Genomic DNA, 20,107 nt, shown 5'->3' on the forward strand with positions numbered 1-20,107 from the left:
CAGCCAAGCCACATGGTACCTCCGCCTACTGAATGCTCAGCAACAGAGCTCAATCAGGAAAAAGCCACAGAGATTTCTGCGGGCCTGCCTGATGCTCGAGGGAAAACTAATCACGTCTGACAGACTAAGTGACTTCGAATAGGCAATCAGAGAGGGTCACCTCCTCTGGGCAAAGGGCCTAGGAGCTCCCTGTTGGGAGGTGGGTAGAATAACTGAGGAGGGGTGCCTAATAGTCTACAAGGGAAGAAAAAGCAGTTCTCAGACATCTGATGCCAAGCAGGGCTGTGCTTGAAGAATAACTAGCCTATTAAGCTGGAAGGAACATTGAAAGCATCTAGTTCAATTCGCCCCCACCACCTTTTTTTCTTTTTAACATACTGAAGCCCAGAGATGTTAAGTGACTTCCCCAACATTACACAGCTATCAAGTTTCTCCTGACAAAAGAATTCAATGAACTTTCTATCCCATTTAATACCACTTAAACCAATAGCAACAATCCTCTCCAGGGGCCCCGGCCTGCGGCGCGTGCCACCCTCTGCACATTCCATATGGCCCCACAGCTGGCTAAGATTTAAGAAGGCCTAGGCAGAAGGAAGCTGTCTAGTCCCAGCTTTCAGGGTTTGGAAAAGAAGTATTCAGATCAAGAGAAACAATAAACCTACTGTATTTTCACTGGTCAGACCATGCCCGGAATAATGCATTCAATTCTGGGCACTTTGACAAGCCGAGGCGCATTCAGAGGCGGGTTTCAAAACAACATTAGACAACTCCTTGAGAACAGGAGTTCTCATCCCTGGATGAGTGCATCCCTATCACTTAGCACTGTGCCTGGTGCATAGTAGAGATTTAATAAATGTTTATTGACTGACTGATTGACAATGTCACATGAGGAGGGAACTGTGGAGGTAGAGATGGTTGGCCTGGAGAAGACTCGGGGGAGACAAAAGGGCTGCCTTCCACATTTTGAAGAGCTCCCTGGTGAATGAGGGATTACATTTATCCTGCTCAGTTCTAGCAGAGAGAAGAAGGTTCAAAAAGTAGAAGCCAGAGACAGATTTTTGGCTCAACATAAAGGAGGAATTCTTAATAATTAGAGCTGACCAGAAAATGGAACAGATTGCTTCGTGAAGCAATGAGTTATCCATCCCTGGAGTCATTCAAGCAGAGGCTGAACAACCACGCTTTCCGGATATTGGAGAAAGGGTTCTGCATGGTAGGGGGTTGTGCTAGATGCTAATTCATGCCAAAGGCCAAGAATAACAACTATTTGTACAGCATTTTAAGGTTTTCGAAGCGCTTTCCTTCCCACAACCTTGTGAAGTAGGTAGCTCAAGTATTATTGTTGACATTTTACAGTAGGGGAAACTGAGTCCCAGATAGGTGAAATGACTTGTTGGAAAGAGGTGGGGATGAGGAATACACAACTAATGAGTAACAGAGTGTGCAGTGGTAGGGTACAGTAGTAGTGTTGTTGTTAAGTTGTTTCAGTTGTATCTGACTCTTGGCGACCCCCTCTGGGGTTTTCTTGGCAAAGATACTGGAGACGTTTGCCATTTCCTTCATCAGCCCATTTTACAGATGAGGAAACTGAGGCAAACAGGGTGAAGTGACTTGCCCAGGGTCACACAGCTAGTAAGTGTCTGAGGCCAGATTGGAACTCGGGAAGATGAGTCTTCCTGACTCTACCCTAAAGGACCACCTAGCTGCCCAGGAGTAGTTGTACCAGAATTTGAACCTGATTCCATGGCCTTTACTCTGGATGCCTATGTAAAAAGAGCCTAGATGGTTTATCTTCTAGGACTGGTCATAGAAGAAAGAGCCAAAATGATGTCCCACTTGTCAGCTGGTCATGGGAAATGGAGCCTTGTTGATTAGACTCTAATAGATAATCAATAGCTGATGGGCTTTCAACAGTCAGGAGGCAGCTTTGTATGGTAGAATGAACCCTTGATTTGGAGTCTAGGGGCCTGGGTTCCGATCCCGCCTCCTTCAGTTTTGATCTGTGTGATCCTGGCTGCGTCATTTAATGTCCCTGGGCCTCAGTTTGCTCATCTGTAAAATGGGCAGGGGGTGGACTTAATGACCTCTGAGGTCCCTTCCAGGTCTTCAGTAGATGATCCTAAGAACACAGGGCCTCAGAAGATCAGAGTTAGACGGGACGTTTAGAGGCCGCCCATTTTGCTAGGTTACCATAAAGGGACCACAACCCCAAACAGGTGAAACAACTGGCTCGAGGTCACCAAGTCAATGTTGGAGTTGAAACCTCCTGGAATTGGCCTTTATTCCTTCAATAGCACTAGATAAAGAAGTCTGGCAGAAATAGAGTCAGTCAGCCTTTGTTTTAAATACCTATTCTCTCTTGAAGACAGTCTGGCAGCCCACAGAAAGGTCCTTGGGCTACCCAAAAAAACCTTCCTCCAACATGCCCTACTCCTGCAACCATGTTTCCTTATAGGTAAAATGATAGAATCCTGTTTCTCCTTCCCTTGGGATCCCCAGCGTTTCCTCACTGCTTCTTCCACACAGAACGTGGTATAAGCGGATAGGGTTGAGTTTAAACGGATCTGAGTTCAAAGCCTGCCTCAGACCCTGGGCAAGTCTCTTAACCTCTCTCAGCCTCAGTTTCCTCATCTGTAAAGTGGGGTTAGCAATAGCACCTATTTCACCAGGTGATTGTGAGGATCAAATGAGATAATATAGGTAAAATGCTTTGCAAACCTCAAAGCACTGTGCAAACACTGTCTGTCATCATTATTGTTAATACCACTATTAGTAAGGATTATATATTTACTTCTCCTGTTCCTTGACGTCACTAACTGCCAGGTCCCTGGTCAGTATCCTGCCAGATCCTCAGGTTTCAGCCAGGCTGATGTGGGTACTAAGTGCCCCTTCGGCGCAGCGGAGTCAGAGGGGACCCTCTGTGTGTTCTACAATTCTTCTGCCCTTTGCTGCACACAGAGACAGCCAGGTGGGCAGCAGCTGGCTCACCCCTCTGGCCAGTCTGACTGCTTAGGCATGCACACTGAGGCAGCTGCCACCCATCTGCCTCCTCAGCCTTTGCGCTGCCATTCCCCGTTTCATTTATCTCCCAGCCCTTCTTTCTCAGAGTTACTGTGACATAGTCAACCCAACCGTGAAAGACGAGCAGGGACACAGTGGCTGTGCTTCCGCCACCCCCACTGCTCCGCAGCCTTCACTGAGATCACAAAAGCTCAGAACTGGAAGGGACCTGGGCCCCAAGCCCCTTTACAGCTTTCCTGGCAATGGTCAACCAGCCTCTGCTTGAAGACTATTAGGGAAGGGAAACGGACTCTTTCCTGAAATAGCTCATTCCACTTTGGGATTGCTGATTTTGGTGGGGGGAAGTATTTCCTTACATGCAGCTTAATTCTGCCTCATGACAACTGATCCCACCCCCCACCCACCGCCTGCCCTTTGCTCCTAGTTCTGTTCTCTGGGGCCGAGCAGAGCGTTCTAATCCCTCAATGTGACAGCCCTTCAGATTCTGGAGGATGCTGATTATGCCGCCCCGCTCCCCATCTCCCGCCCCCAGACTGCTCTTCTCTAAGGTCTGCATCTCGAGTTCCTTCTACTGATCTGGGCACCGCATAGCTTTCAGCATTCTCGCCATCCCACCTGCCCACCTATTCCGATGAATTCTAGATTGTCAATGTCTTTCCTGAAATATAGTACCCAGAACGGACCACAATCTGGACAGGAAAGAGCACCCTAGAGTAACTGACTCCATTCTGTATACTACACCTTGTCCTCACATTTTTTTTTCCTACATGCAATGAAGATCGTGTCTTGCTTGTATTTGGATACCCAGAGCTTAGCACAGTGCCCGGCATATAGTAAATTCTTAATAATTGCTCACTCTACAGTTTCCTTCCTTCTTTCCTCCCTCCCTCTGTCCCTTTTCTTCCTTCCTTCCTCCCTTCTTTTCCTTCCTTCCTCTTTCCCTCCCTCCTTTCCTTTTCTCCCTCTTTCCCTTCCTTCCCTCCTGCCTCCCTCTTCCTTCCCTCCCTCCCCCTCCTTCCCTTCCTCCTTTCATAACTCCATCCCTCCCTTCCTATCTCCTTTCCTCCCTCCCTCCCTTCCTCCTATCCTCCCTCCCTCCTTTCCTTCCTTCCTTCCTTCCTTCCTTCCTTCCTTCCTTCCTTCCTTCCTTCCTTCCTTCCTTCCTTCCTTCCTTCCTATCTCTCCTAGACAGAGATTACTTCAGGCAAGAGAGTGGAGGCTAAGATTGATTTCCACAGGCTCCCATCACTCCTCCTGGCCTCTCCTTGTATCAAGCACTCAGTGTTCTCATGCAGCCTCTCAGGTTCTCAGAAGGTACTTCTCCATGGACTTGTTTTCCCTTCATTATTCCTGTGTTCATACCTTCCCCATACCCTTTAAAAACTTCCTGCCCCATGCCCCTGAAGGCTCTGATCCCTTCTTTCTGAAGTAATAACCAGTCAGTCAGTCAACTAGCATTTATTAAGCATTTAACTATGTGTCAGGTGGGGCAGCTAGGTGGCACAGCGGATAGAGCACTAAGCAGAGAGTCAGGAAGACCTGAGTTCAAAATTCAGCCTCAGATACTTGCTAGCTGTGTGATCCTGGACAAAACATTTAACCCTGTTTGCCTCAGTTTCCTCATCTGTAAAATGAGCTGGAGAAGGAAATGACAAACCACTCCAGTATCTTTGCCAAGAAAACCCCAAATAGGGTCATGAAGAGTCATGACTGAAACAACTGAACAACCAAAAATGTCCCAGCCACTGGGACTACAAAGAAAGACATAAAAGCAAAAGAAAAGAAAAAACAAACCCAGTTCCTGTTCTCAAGAGCTCATAGTCTGATGGAGGAGACAATGGCAGGAATATTATGTTCTATAGCAAATTGATGGGTAGGTAGGTATGGCCCTTATTAGGACCTTAGAGAGGTCAGATTTTACCAGAGAGGTGACCAACTACTCTACCCACCCTTTGAGCTAACACTGGCCATGGGCTCAGGGGGGATAGGCTGTGAACATTTAAATTTTAATCAATTGGTCAGAAGGATAAATTTTCAATTTCCCATATGCCTGGGAATGTATTCAATGACTAAAGCCAGTTTTCTTTTGGCATCAGCAAAATGCCTTAGACTTTAAATTCTTAGAGAGCAGGGGCCATATATTTTTGATAAATTCTTTTGGATTATGCTATATAGAGGCCTAGGACATACAGGATGGTATAGAGGATTGGACTTGGAGTCAGGAAAGTGAAGGTTCAAATACTGTCTCCAACACATCCCACCTCTGTAACCTTAGGCAAATCACAGAACTGCTCAGTGCCCAGGTCATTTTCTAACTATAAGTTAGAGGAGTTGTTGATTTGCATTGGTGGAAGGAGTTCCCATACAAGGAGTTCTCTGCATGCATAAAATTGTAGGTTCTGACAAAAAATTATGTTAGGGATGGTAAAATATGCAGGATACTTGGTGACAGTGCTTTGGACTCTGTTAAGTGTGCATTTTACCCAAAGATTTCATGGCTCCTGGATCAGAATAAATATGTCCTGTTTGCCTTCCTAAACAAGAGGTAAGGATCAAGACAAGATATTTCATTATTACCACATTTTAATCCCTCACTTCTCATTTGGGGAATTTAATCCAGGAAAAGGTAAACATAACTCTTCCATGATCCCTTATTCTCATAATCCTCTAAACTTTTCCTTTTTAAATTTTATTTTATTTTTCAATTAATGAAATTGATTTTCTCTCCCTCCCACCCCACCGTTTAAACTTTCCAAAGCCTCTTTCATTTGCAGTCTATCATCACATTCTTACAACAACTGTATAAGTGTTATTACTCTCCTTGTACAGTTGAGGAAATGGAGAGCTAAGTGCACTATCCGTCCAAAGTTACACAACTTTTTAGTGGCAGAGCTGTGCTTGGAATTCATTGAATACATTCCTAACTCAAAGACCAGCCCTCTAGCCCTACTTCTTTTGACCTCTGCCCATTTTGCAGATGAGGAAACAGGCCCTGAGAGGCTAAGTTCATGGCCGGAGCTGGGACTAGAATTCAGGTCTCCTGACTTCTAGCCCCATACCCTTCCCACATTCCCTTTCTATAATGTTCTGGGAGAGCAGAGAAATAGAGTCTTTGGAAGTGCTGAAGTGGAGTTCTGATCTTTAAGCATCATTCCCCCATCCCACTTACTCTCCTGGAGGGCTGATGGAGATAATAAACACCACTATTCAATATTTATGAAATCCAGTTCTTCCGCAAATATATCACAAGACATGTTCAGTGGAGGGAACCAATTCTATCAAGAGCTCGTCACACAGCAATCTGTTCCAGTGGCCAAGTACAAGCATCTCACTGAATAACAAACACCCCCAGAGGATAATGCAGAAAGGCTGGTTTGGGGAGAAAACAACAACATCCTCGACCGGGATTCGTTCCATGACTGGCCGCACTTACCAGCACAACTTCTCTCTTTGCCTTCTTGGTTTCTGCAGGGAAGAAGACAGATGAAAGTCAAGTTGTCTGCACCTGCCTCCATTTAAAATCCCACCTCCCACAGTGGGGTTCCCTTAAGCAGGCTTCCAGCTCAGTGTTGCAAACATAGCAAAGAATTTATCAGCTCATGGAAATGTTTTAGCAGCCTGCCATCCTTCCTGGAAATGAAATCCATATTTTTCCCTTATTCTGTCTGGCACACTGGCAGTACCAATTGTGGGGCGGAGGGAAGTGGGTGTTCGGATTATTTACAAGGCTTTTTAATGGGTCAAAACTAAGAAGGATGAATCGGTCTAGTGAATTCTCCAGTCATCCTGGAATCTTGATACAGTGGATAATGGGCTGGACTTGGGGTCAGCAAGAACTGAGTTTGAATCTCACCTCAGATATTTGCTTATTCTGTGACTCCGCAAGTCACTTCACTGGGCCTCTGTTTCCTTATCTATAAAATGATGGGGTTGGATTGGATGATCCCTAATGTCCTTAAATCTATGCTATTTTTCTTACCACACGCTTCTGATCTTCGTCTCATAAAGCAAAGAAGTATGAAATCTTAGACTATAAAAATCCTAGGTTTAGAGATCAAATGGATCTCAGAGGCTATGGAGTCCTACTTCATCATTTTATGGGTTAGGAAGATGAGGCAGAGAAAGGACTGTGCCCACGGTCATAGAGTCATTGAGCAGCAGAGCCAAGACTCAAACTTGGGTTTTCTGACTAAATTCTCTCTCTCTCTCTCTCTCTCTCTCTCTCTCTCTCTCTCTCTCTCTCTCTCTCTCCCCACCCTGTATCCTTTGCCCTTTGACCTGCTTTTCTGTACCCATTTTCAACAGGCCTAGTCCTCTATGGATGAGAATCCCCTAGAAATATACGGGGAAGGAGAGAGAAGAATGATGAGCCAGAGAAAGAGAGGGCTCTAATGGGGAAATTGAAAAGTTGAATACAGAACACTGTTTTAATTTGCCTTCTTATTTACTTCTTACCTACTAACAGATCTTAAGAAGTCATTTTCCCTCAAAATTATTTTTTATTTTGAGTTACATAAGGAGAGTAGGAGCTATCCTCCTTCAAACTCAGCCCCCAAGTACACTGTCTATGTATAACTCATCAAAAAGAGATGGGAAGAGAGAAGAGAATTTGTTTTCAAGTGCACAGGAGGTATGGAAAGAGGGAGGCTTCAGACTCAGAGGAGGCTGGTTCACATTCCAGCTCTGTTACTTATGATCTCTGTGATACAGGGCAAATTTTCTAACCTCTCTGGGCCTGAGTTAAAAATGAGGGGTTGAACTATGCACCTCTAAGGTACCTTCTAACTCTCAGTTTATGATCCTGTACTCTTCTTTAAGGGACATCTTCCCCAGCATATTGCACTATTGGATGCTCAATCGGTAAAGGGAACACAAGATGCTCCATAAATATGATATTTATTGTTTTGATTGATTAAAGTATCTCCTTCAAACATTTGAAAATGTTTCTCCATTCTGTACCTCCATTCTTCCTCCCACCATTATTCAACAGTTCAGGTCAGACATAAGTTGGAACCATACTGAACATACCCTATCAAGGTGGAAGCTATAAAGTCAAAATATTATCCCCACTGAACTCACCTGATCATAGATTGGGAGACAGGAGGAATCTTTAAGGACATCTAATCCAACCCCCTTATTATGTGGTTGAGTAAACCAAAGCCCATTAGAGGTAAAGTGACATCCCCAAGGTCACAAAGTAATATGCGATGGTGCTAGGATTTGAATTCAGGTCCTTTGACTCTAAATCCAGCACTTTTCCATTCTACCCTGACAATTACCTTTTGATCACAGTCTTATTCAGATGAATTTTTCTTCCTTAAAAAGCTAGTTCACACTTTCAGTTATCAAAGGAGGGTAGGAGCTAGCCTCCTTCATGTTCTGCCCCAAGTACGCAGTTCAGTTAAAACACATTTCTAATTCATTACACCAGCTTTCATTACTCTGCAAGGGATTGCCTTCTAGGTGCTCAGATGAAATCCTGCAGGTGCCCTAAGCCTAAAAGACACATCCAATTGAAGGAGTCCTAGCTGCTTAGCAACACTGGTTCATTTTTGTTTTGCGCAAATGGTCCCCTCCGTCTAGAATGCACTCCTGCCTCCCCTCAGCCTGGAAGATAGAAACCCCTATGTCCCTCAAAGCCCAGCTCGGGTGCCACATCCTCTGGACATCTTGCCTGAACGCCCCTGGTTTTAGCTGTCTCTCACTCTTGAAACTGATACATAGTATTTCACTTACTTGTATGTATGTTGTAACTCCTGGTAAAATGTAAACTTTGTAAAGTTGGAGATGCCATCATTTTTCCATCCCTAGCACCTAGCACAGTGCCTTGCACACAGAAGGTAATAAATAAAGTCTTTGTTGAATGATGCTTATGTGCTAGGTACCGTACTAAGCACTTTACAGATATTATCTCATTTGGTGCTCACAACAATCCTGGGAGGTAGGTGCTACTTTTTACAGATGAAGATACTAAAGTAAATATAGGTTAAGTGACTTGTGCAGCGTCACACCGTTAATAAGTGTCTGAGGCTGGATTCAAACTCAAGTTCTCCTGACTCCAAATTCAGCACTCCATTCACTGTACCACCACGGCCTCCTCCTCATCATCATCATCGTCATCATCATGACATCATCATCATCTTCTTCTTTTTCCTCTTCTCTTTTTCCTCATCCTCCTCCTCCTTTCTATTGTGCCTTAAGGTTTAATAAGCACTACTCTCATGCTACATCCTGACTCTTGCTTTCCTCCAGATGCTGATTACATAGTTCAATTCAATTCAAATCAGTTCAGTAAGTACTTATCAAGCATCTCCTCAATACCAGGCACCGTGAGAATACGCATTGCTCTTTTATCCTCCACTGAGCAGAATTCCTTCCATGTACACCCACCAAGTCCCAGAAGCCAGCAGAACAGACAGCATACGTACCTCCTTTTTTCACCCTACGACAAAATAAAAGATTGACATTAATTACCAAGAGACTATTGCACATCACCACACACATAACCAGACGGGCTTCTTTGGGGAGCTTCCTTCAGAAATATAATATTTCTTCCTCTGGCAATTTCATTTGATAAATGCTGCCTGTCTTATCACATTACAACTCATTTTCAGACAGATCAGGCTTAGTTCAGAATTTCTTGCAGGTTTCCTTTTATTAAATAAACCATATTAGAAATGATTAGCTTTGGGAGTTCGTGTTAAAATGGCCAGATTCATTTGCACATTTGACATGAGACCAGGCATTGCATGCAGCTCCTCCCCACCCCTAGCCTGAAACATTTACTGTATCTAAGCCCGCTCCCCCCACCCTGGATCACTGCCATGTTTGTCAGCCTAACAACCATTTCCCTCCGTTCTATCATGAAGCTAATACTACCAGTGGAAGTAATTTCCCCAGTATAGGATGGTGATGGAAGGGACAACTCATGCCAAATCCTCATGCTTTTCATGGTCTAGTCATTCTTCCATTGATTTCAAACCATTTGAAAAATACTAGAGAATCTTCAGAATATTTCTGTGAAACAAGTGGTTATTATAATTTCATTTTTTTGGTCCAACTCATCTGCAATTTATAGATTTATAGAGTTACCTGATGGGTAACCCGAGAGGGTAAAGTGACTAGCCTAAGGTCACCCAGCTACTATGTGTCAGGTGCAGGACTTGAAACTAAGTCTCACTGATTATAGCATAGCTTTCCTTTCCTCTGCTATACCATAAACATATCTCATTGCCATCTTCCCTATGGAAAAAAAAGAAACTAAGACATATAAAACACCCACGAAGTTCATTTTGAATAGAATTAAGATTAAAACCCAGAGCTCTGGATATACCAGAAATCAGTGCCCAAGGCTGCCAGGCTGCCTTATTTTAGAATTCAGCATAGGAGGGCAAAGACAGTCAGAAAAGGGCTCTTCTTCCTTGTGTTAAGGATCTGTGGTTTTAATAATGTTGTAATGCACTCTACCAACACAGGTCATCAACTTCTCTACATAATAGTAAAGAGTCTTCATGAATTGCTATGGGACAAAAAAAAATCACCTGGCATCTAACCCTTTCCAAACTTAATTAAACTAGCCCTCAGATGGTGAATATATAGTCCATCACTACATCAATCCTTGAAACATTCCCAGCTTGGCAGGATCTTCCTGAGCCCAAACTTTTTAAGCCTGGACTTTGCTGACACACTCTTTGGGAGCACAGGTTAAACTGTCAATGAAGCATTTATTCCATACCTACCATGTGCCGGTCACTTGTATCGGCAATCAAAATGGGCTCTTAGCACTTAATTCAACCAAGTGCCCTCGAAGAGTTTGGCCTTTGTTTCCTTGATCAAATTAGGAGTCCTTGATGACCTCCTTGCCTCAAGGGAAAGCCTAGTTTACATGGGTTTGAGTGAAATGTTTGTGACATCAGAGGCTTTTAGACCACATGGGTTTAAGTCGCATTTTTGTGACGATTTTAGGTCACATGGGTGAGTCACATGCATGACTCACCCTTGACCCTGAAAAAGATTTAAAACCAGGGGTCGGCTTTCTTTTTTCAGAGCTCTGACCCAGCTGGGCCAGCCATTGTTATGAGCTCCCAGGTTGAACTCAGATGTTGGTAACTATGAATTGTATTTGGTCTGTCTGCCAATGTTTGTAATTTGTATTTGCTCTGAAGTTCAGGGTGCTGGCTTTTTCCCCTGAACTAAGTGAATGATATTTGTATGCTGGATTAAATAAGATTGTTAAACCCTTAACATTGCTTTCCTTAGTAAAGCAGATCAAAAGAGCCTGGGCTTGTAGTGTTCTTGCTTTTGGGCTTGTGTTGGTTTTTCACCCCCATAGCAACTGCTAGCCAAATTGTTGATACATCACTCTGTTAGTGGCTGGGATTACATTCTTTTTTTTTTGGCAAAGCAATGGGGGTTAAGTGACTTGCCCAGGGTCACACAACTAGTAAGTGTCAAGTGTCTGAGGCCGGATTTGAACTCAGGTCCTCCTGACTCCAGGGCTGCTGCTCTATCCACTGCACCACCTAGCTACCCAAGGGCTGGGGTTATAAAGACAAAAATAAAACTATACTGGCCCTCAGGGAACTTCTATTCTACTGTAATGTGTGTTGGGGATGGGGGAGAGACCAGTATGCTATACTAAGGCATTAGAGTAGTCAATTCTATTCAACATGAACTTTGTGGGTATTTTACATATCTTAGTTTCTTTTTTTCCATAGGGAAGATGGCAATGAGATATGTTTATGGTGTAGTAGAGGAAAAGAAAGCTGTGCTATAATCGGTGAGACTTAGGTTCAAGTCCTGCACCTGACACATAGTAGCTGGGTGACCTTAGGCTAGTCACTTTACCCCTCAGGTTACACATTGGGCAACTCTAAATCTATAAGTTACAGATGAGTAATTTATAAACTACATCAGTAGTTTATAAATTACATCAGTGGAAAAACTCTTCACACTGGAGATCCCCTATACCATTGAAATCATAGGCCTTTTTGGTGAGGAAATCAGGGTTAAGTAACTTGCCTAGGATCACCAAATGTCAAGTCCAATCCAAGTCCCAGCATAAGTCCAGTCAAGTGACACTCAATCAATGTCTGAGGCTAGATTTGAACTCAGGACCTCCTGACCTTAGAGACTGAGCTCTCTCCACTACACCACCTAGCTGCCTCTGGAGGCAGCATCTTATTAGACCTTGTGGCTTTCTCCAATTCCATCTCTATTGGCCCCTATTTTAAAAAAAATTTTTTTTGGCCTGGAGCTGTAATTTAATCATTACATGGATCTAAAAATCAGGAAACTCCTTTTACCATTGTAGATCAGCACCTGCTTTGCAACTTATAGTCTTAATGAATTGTCTGGGCCACTAAAAGGTTCAGAGACTTGTTGGGAGGTCACATAGTGTGAGTCAGATGCGGAATTTGAACCCAGCTTTCCTGACTCCAAGGCTAGCTCTCTAGCCACTATACCACACTGCCTTTCTAGTCCTTTTCCAAACAGAAAATAAGTGAGTAAATATGCTTTTTTATTACTATTCAAGATGGTACTTCTCAGTAATTAGAGACAATGGCAGAGGGACAAAAGATTGGAAGGCCTAATTCCATAAAGTTCCTGCCACATCAGCACAGATCATTTTACCAGGGAAAGAGAAGGAATGGTTTCTCAATGCGAGTAAGTACTTGGTGTTTTTGAGCCTGTGGAAAGCATCTACTTGTTTGCCATCTCCCTGCCCCTTCCCTTCTCCCTGGGGGCCTCAGGCTACGCAGGAAAAGGTTATCTTTTTCCTATGAGTTGGTATAACTGGAATCGGTTCCCCTAGGTCGTAAAAAGGATCAGGCTCATGGAGCGACTTACGAGGATTCTTTATCTTCCTTGGTCTTGAAGGAGCAGTATCTTCGGATGAATTTCACCAGTAGGAAGAACTGGTATCCCAGGAGACCCAAGAGTAGCATGGAGCCCACAGTAATAATGAATGGTACATACCAAGCTGATGAAGAATAAACATTTTTCCTCTGAATCAGGTATGTGATTCTGGGCTTGAAAAGAAGAGAGAAAGGGGGAGGGCGGTGGTGGTGATAGGGTCTTAGTATAAATTAGAACTTATATTTTCTACTCATGATGTTTCATTTCCATTTCTACTCATGAATTTTATTTTAGAAATTGGATAGTGGTATGTCTGGGACTCTTTCTGCTTCTATTCATTTTTATCTCATCCTGTGCTCTGGTATAAAATATATATATTCCCAAGTATCCATTAATTCAAAATCTGAAAGAGTTAAGGAATATGTGAGGGCTGGCAGTCCCTACTTCAAACTTTATCCCAATCTGGCTAGAGATATACACACATTCATAAATAAGTATCGGCAGGTATACATGAGTAACATATACTATGCATATGCAAACATAAACATATACATATATGCGCACACATACATTTATGTGCAATGCTATCTGTGTGTACCTACATGTATACCTACACATGTATGTAAGTATATTATGTATGTATGTATATATATACATACATATATATATATACATACATATGATTATATTGGTTGAGGAAACTTCTAATGAGAAAATTCCCTCTACCAATGCAAATTTATGACTTTTCTGCAACTTAACACCTTGGAGAATTGCCTGGGACACGGACAGCTTATGTGTATGAGAACAGGTTTTGAATATGGGCTTTCCTAAGTCCAAGGCTAGCTGTGTATACACTATACCGCACACCTCCCCAAAGAGCCAAGCCCCCAGATCCCATTAGCTCTTGCCAACACATGCATGCTCGAGTCTGCCTCGGCAACAAGTATTTCACTGAAAAGGCACAACACCGCTCAAGTATCTTTCAATCGTCTCAAGAGTAGTTACTCTTAGTTTCCTTCAGCTCTGTATTATCACTTTGAGGTTAGCGAGTGAGCTGGGTGAGAGCCAAACAGTGACTGGATTTCCCTCTGCTTATAATCCTGTGAGATTCTTCTGTAAGGTGGGGTGGGGAAGACAATGCTCGTCAGCCTGGTGGGTGCTTGGTAGTGGCTGTAGTAGTATCAGCTGGACAATAAAAATCAGCCCATCAGCCAAGCTATGGCTTATCAATGGTTGGTTAAGAAAAAACAAGTTGTTGCTCCAAGCCACATGACCACAGCACGAGAAGTTAAATTTCTTGTTGGCTTTTATGAATGGAGCAGCCATGTACATTTCCATCTGAGCATGAGGCCTGCTCCCCTGCGCTCTAACACACACAAGATTCAATCCCCTAACACACCTCCTAGCCATTGAGGTCTTCTCAAGTCTGTAGTATTTCCTCCAGGGTCAAAGAGCTCTAAGAATGTGGTTGGAGGCAAAGGCCCTTACCGTGGAGGTGGTGGTGATGGCCGTGGTTGGGCGAGGCACGACTCGGATATTCAATGTCACTGTTCCTGTTTGAACAAAAGCCTCCGCTTTCTTCCTGCTGGTCAGCAGGTTGTCATCTGTTATGTAAATGAGCAGCTTGTAGTCCCAGGCTTTATCAAAACCGCTGGAATAATCGAAAGGGGTTGCGAGCAGGAGGCTTGTGATATTTGATCCAGCATTGGGGGAGAAAGCAAAATGATTGTTCTTGTTCCCTAAATAGGTTTTTAGAACAAGATCATGGAGGCGGGAGAGAAAAAGGAGACGATCAGACAAACAGTAATATATTTTAAAAGACTTCAGAAGTCATCTAGTCTAATTCATACCTGAGTAAAAAATCATATGATCTAGCAATCAATCAACAAGCATTTCTTAAGCACCTACTATAGAAGTAGGAAGATAGAAATAGAGCAGTCCCCACTCTCAAAAGGTTTATGGTTTATTAAGGCAGACAACATGTGTGTGGTTGTGTATGCATATGTCCAGAATAAATATGAAATCGATACAAGGTGGCTCAGGGAGGGTAGACAGTAGTAACTGGAGGGATCAGGAAGGGCTTCACATAGAAGGTACTGACTGAGCTGAATTTTGAAGGAAGTAAGGGATTCTATGAGGAAGGTGACTGGAGAGAGCATTCCCGGAATGAGGGATGGCCAATGGAAAGGCATTGAGGGGGAACGTAGAGTGTGATGTGTAAGAAACAGCAGGAAGGTTAGTTTGACAAGGCCAGTGATATGGAAAGAGGAATAATGAGTAATGAGATAAGGAAGGTAAGTCGGGGCCAGGCTGTGAAGGATTTTAAAAACCACAGGAGTTTATATGTGATCCAAGAATCGATAGGTAGTCTTTGGCATTAATGAAGTAAAGGAGTAATATGGTCAGACCCACATTTAAGGAAAATCACTTTGGGAACTGGGTACAGGATGGATTGGACAGGGGAGAGACTCAAGAAAAGGAGACCAATTAGGAGCTTTCTGCAATAGCCCTGACAAGTGACCATCCTGTGGCCTCCTGAAGACTGTTGGTGAAAGGGAATTCATTACCTCACAAGGAAGCCCTTTCCATGCTAGGACAGCTCTAATTACTAGAGAGTTTGCCTTTTCCTACCTCCCAGGCCTCCTCCTTCACCCTTCCAAAAAAAAAACCCCAAAACAATCCTACATTTTTGGTGAACAATGTGTCTATTCCATTAGTGACATCCCTGGGCTCAACATGTGTTTAGAAACAGCAACGAACTTTCAGGATATTCAATTTTGTTAAGGATCAAAATAAGGAGAAAAAAGGACATGTGCTATATAGCATCACCGTGATGATTTTTAGATATGAACTAAATTACCTCCATGAAGGCTCTTCAGTGATTTTTATCTTTATCATAATAAGCATTTACTTGAGGAGGATAAAAATACAGGCATCAAGATAGTCCCACCCCTTTGAATTTTCCAGGCAAGATAAATGGAAAACTTACTAGCAGAGCCCAGAGTCTCAGGGCACAGTCAAGGAGCTAGTGGGAAGGGAATGAAGAGGATTCCAGGACATTCCCTTATGACTCTGCAAATGAACAGAACTACAATCCTCTTAAGGAAGTTGTGTCCACGTTATAGTGACCCTAAGTACCCAATAGTCCATGGTTAAGGTCAAGAGGTAAGGGCCATGCTGCTCTGTGCTGCTTCATGATACAGGGTATAACACCCACAGGACCAGTTGTTCACTTGTTTCAGTCTCGTCTAGTTCTTTTTGACCCCATTTGGGGTTTTCTTGGCAAAGATACTACAGTAGTTTGCCATTTCCTTCTCCAGCTCATTTTACAGATGAAGAAACTGAGGCAAACAGGGTTGAGTGACTTACCTAGGATCACACAGCTATTAAGTATCTGAGGCTGGATTTGAACTCACAAAGATGAATCTTTCTGACTCCAGGCCCAATACTACTGTGCCCCCTAGCTGTCCCTCCTCAACTAGAGCCCATAGCTAGTCAACGAGGAGAGGTTTCTGGTACCTCTAGAAAGAAAAGATTTACCAGACATTGCTGGGGCCCTTCCTCATGCTATTAAGCATTCCCAGAATCTTCCCATCTGCTTCCCATCCCTGCCCAGGCTTATGTCATCTTCTTCATTTCCCTTCCACCGAATCCTAGACTCAGCCCCTAAGACTTTGGGCTGCAAAGTGCCAGGCCTAGAGGCAAGAAAACCTGAGTTCAAATCCAGTCTCAGAAACTTACTAGCTATGTGAGCCCAGGCAAGTCACTTTAACCTCTGTTTGCCTCAGTTTCCTTATCTGTAAAATAAACATAATAGCAACACCCACCTCCCGGAGGTTGTTGTGAGGATCAGATGAGATAACCACTATAAAGTGTTTAGCCCAGTGCCTGGCACAGAGTAAGCACTATATGTTGGTTACGATGATGATGACGATGATGATGATGGTGAGTTTTTTCATCCCACCTAGAACCATGTCTCCACATCACTCCCTGTACTTCCAAATCATGCTGAAATATCCTCCCACTATTCTATCTCCCCTTTATATGTTGTGTCTCCCCATTAGAAAGTAAGTTCCTTGAGGGCAGGGACTACCTTGCTTGTTTGTGTCTGTACTTTCAGCGCTCTGCAGCGTGCCTGACTTTTTCAATGATTTTTCATTCATTTCAGTCACTCTTGTCTGAGTGAGGCATATGAGGTTTGGTCATATTACCCTCATCCGTTATATTCAGCTCATTTCTCCAGTGGCTCTAGACTTGTTACTGAGTGAAAACTAGTAAATGGAGCAGGGGATGATGCAATTTTCTCTCTTTTCGCAGCAGGGCTCACCAAAAGGCCTTTGGGGTCTTGCTGAGTATAGATTATTTTCATCTTAGAAGACTTCCAATCTGGAGGCAGTTTTCACCTCTGGGTTTTGTGACGCACACGCTTGGTGAGAGCCCCCACTGCTTTGGGATCCTGCCACTCCAGAGTTCAGCAGGGGGCAAAGAATAGATTTTCTTCTTTTACTTGGAACTGTTTTACTTGTTTGGGCTTAAATCCCTGGCCTTTAACATTTCATTAGTGAAGTTACTTTTGGTCTAATTTCCATTGAGAGGTATTCTTTCTTTTTCCTTTTTCCATGGTGGTACATTTTTAAAGGAAAGAAAATGAATGAGGCATAGGAGAATCCCAGAGGGCAAATTTCTCAAAATGCACTTAATCCATTATTACCCTGACAGATGACTCTGATTCCCTGAAAACCATTATAAGTCCTTACAAAAGGAAGTGCTCAGGGAGTTAGTCTAAAATGAAAACACAATGAAACTAATATGGATTCTGGAATCTTGGGAATGGTCTGTGCGCTGGGTCAAAAGATCACCATCAATGACATAGACATCCCACCTACTTACTCCCTACCTTAGGCAAACTGTGGCCAGGGGGTCACAAGAAGAGAAAGGGGAACAAGACGGAGCAGAAACAGGACCATGACAGCACCAGGCAAATCTCATTTTCCCTTCACAAACCCTTCTGGCCTCACTTAGTATCTAATTTTCCCAAGCCCATAACCTAGATCAGTCCATAAGCACAGTCACTCATTCATTCCATATTTAGTGAGTGCTTTTATGTCCAAAGGCACTGTGCTGTGCACATCTTCCTGACCTTCCAAAATGGCTAAGACCTCAAACTATAATTATTTTGGGGGGCACAGTTTTGGGGCCATAGGAAACCATATATTAGATATATACTAATGTGTGTATATATGCGTATATTTTAATAAAAATATAGGGAGTATATATATACGGATATATGCTCATTTGTATACAACTTAGTGTATATGTATATATATACATGAATTTCTATATATGTATTAATTTATTATACTAGTGAAATGGAAGGAAGGGGGAATAAGTATTTATATAGCTCTTACTGTGTACTAGGCACTGTGCTAAGTGCTTTTTATAAATTTTTTCATTTGATCCTCACAATAATCCTGCAAGGTAGGTGCTATTATTACCACTGTTTTATAGTTGAGGAAACTGAGCCAAAGTGAGGTGAAGTGACTTGCCCAGGGTCTCACAGCTAGTAAGTGTTTGAGGTCAGATTTGAATTCACATCTTCCTGATTCCAGGCTCAGCACTCTATCCACTGTGCTGCCAATTGCTGCCTCCTCCTCCACCTCCTCCTCTTCCTCCTCCTCCTCCTCCTCTTCCTCCTTCTCTTCCTCCTCCTCCTCCTCCCTCCTCCTCCTCTCTCCTCCTCCTCCTCCTCCTCCTCCTCCTCCTCCTCCTCCTCCTCCTCCTCCTCTCCTCCTCCTCCTCCTCCTCCTCCTCCTTCTTCTTCTTCTTCTTCTTCTTCTTCTTCTTCTTCTTCTTCTTCTTCTTCTTCTTCTCTCTCTCTCTCTCTCTCTCTCTCTCTCTCTCTCTCTCTCGTACATATTTCTTGTTCAGTCATTTTCAGTTGCATCTGACTCTTCATGACCCCATTTGTTTGTTTGTTTTTTTGGCAAAGATACTGGAGTGGTTTGCCATTTCCTTCTCCAGCTCGTTTTACAGATGAGGAACTGAGGCAAACAGGCTATATGCTAATTTGTATGAAACCATATATTAGTTGCATACTAATTTAGATCAGATTTGCAGATGACACAAAAGTAGGAAGGGCAGCTAACTTGCAAGATGACAACATCAAGATTCAAAAACATCTGGATAGGCCAGAATATCAGGCTGAATAGAATAATATGAAATTTAATAGGTGTGTATATATATAAAGTATTACATTTCGGTTCAAAAACCCAATGATGCAAATACAAAATCAGAGAATCATGGCAAGACAGCAATTCATCCGAAAAGGATCTGGGAATTTTAATGGAATACATGATTAATCAGTATGGCAGCTAAGTTAATGTGATGTTTATCTACATTAAGAGAAGCATGGTAGTCAGGAGCAGGAAGGTGACGCTACTACTTTATGCTACCTTGTCAGACTATTATGTTTGATTGCAGGTAGGACATGGATAAACCAGAGCGTATCTAGAGAGACCAGCTAGAATGGGGAAGGACTCTGAGTTTTGCCATTGAAACACTATATGGTGGAAATTAATAAGTCTAGCCAAGAAAAGGAAAACTTAAGGAAGGCATGATAGCTGTTTTTTAATATTTGAAGGACTATTAAGTAGAAGAAGGCTCCAATTTGCTCTCCTCAACCCCAGAGGACAGAATTAGGAACAAAAAGTGCAAATTGCAGAGATACAGATTTAGTCTTGATGCAGGGAAATACTTCCTATCCATTAGGCCAATCCCAATAACTCTGAAGAAAGTATATTCCTCCTAACTAGAGGGTTTCAAGCAGACAAGGACAACTTGTTGGGTACATTATGGAGTCAATTCTTATTTGAGTGGGACCAGATAGCCTGTGAGGTCCTGACTGAGATTCTGTGATTCTGAGTCAAACGCTCTACCTTCACCAACAAAGTAACGAAAAGATCTGGGGCTGGAATCTTTGTCAGTGCACGTCAGTTTGAAATTCCGAATGTTTGTGCCAACTCTTAGGTCCACCGGGATTGTCAGGAAATAGAAATTTGGTTCACACGTTGGTTTTTCATCGTTTTCATCAAGAATGTTCACAGTCACCTAGAGAAAGGAGAAACCACCGGTCAGATGACGGATTCCCAATCTCCTCCACAGAACTATCTTCCTTTGCCATAATAATTAGACATGACACACACACACACACACACACGTATACACACAC

The 20,107-nt window shown here is 43.1% G+C and overlaps 1 protein-coding gene across 1 annotated transcript in view; it reads right to left on the bottom strand.

The window, feature by feature from the left end:
- Positions 1 to 20,107, bottom strand: part of CDHR3 (cadherin related family member 3) — a 97,465-nt gene that overhangs the window by 5,035 nt on the left and 72,323 nt on the right. Inside the window, exons 14-18 of the mRNA XM_036762032.1 lie at positions 19,815 to 19,986; positions 14,368 to 14,618; positions 12,871 to 13,052; positions 9,450 to 9,463; positions 6,455 to 6,486 (exon numbers count right to left, since the gene is read on the bottom strand). Coding sequence (XP_036617927.1) covers positions 6,455 to 6,486; positions 9,450 to 9,463; positions 12,871 to 13,052; positions 14,368 to 14,618; positions 19,815 to 19,986 — 651 coding nt within the window. The remainder of the gene's footprint in view (positions 1 to 6,454; positions 6,487 to 9,449; positions 9,464 to 12,870; positions 13,053 to 14,367; positions 14,619 to 19,814; positions 19,987 to 20,107) is intronic.

Source organism: Trichosurus vulpecula, chromosome 5, assembly GCF_011100635.1.
Source record: "Trichosurus vulpecula isolate mTriVul1 chromosome 5, mTriVul1.pri, whole genome shotgun sequence".
Taxonomy (NCBI): domain Eukaryota; kingdom Metazoa; phylum Chordata; class Mammalia; order Diprotodontia; family Phalangeridae; genus Trichosurus; species Trichosurus vulpecula.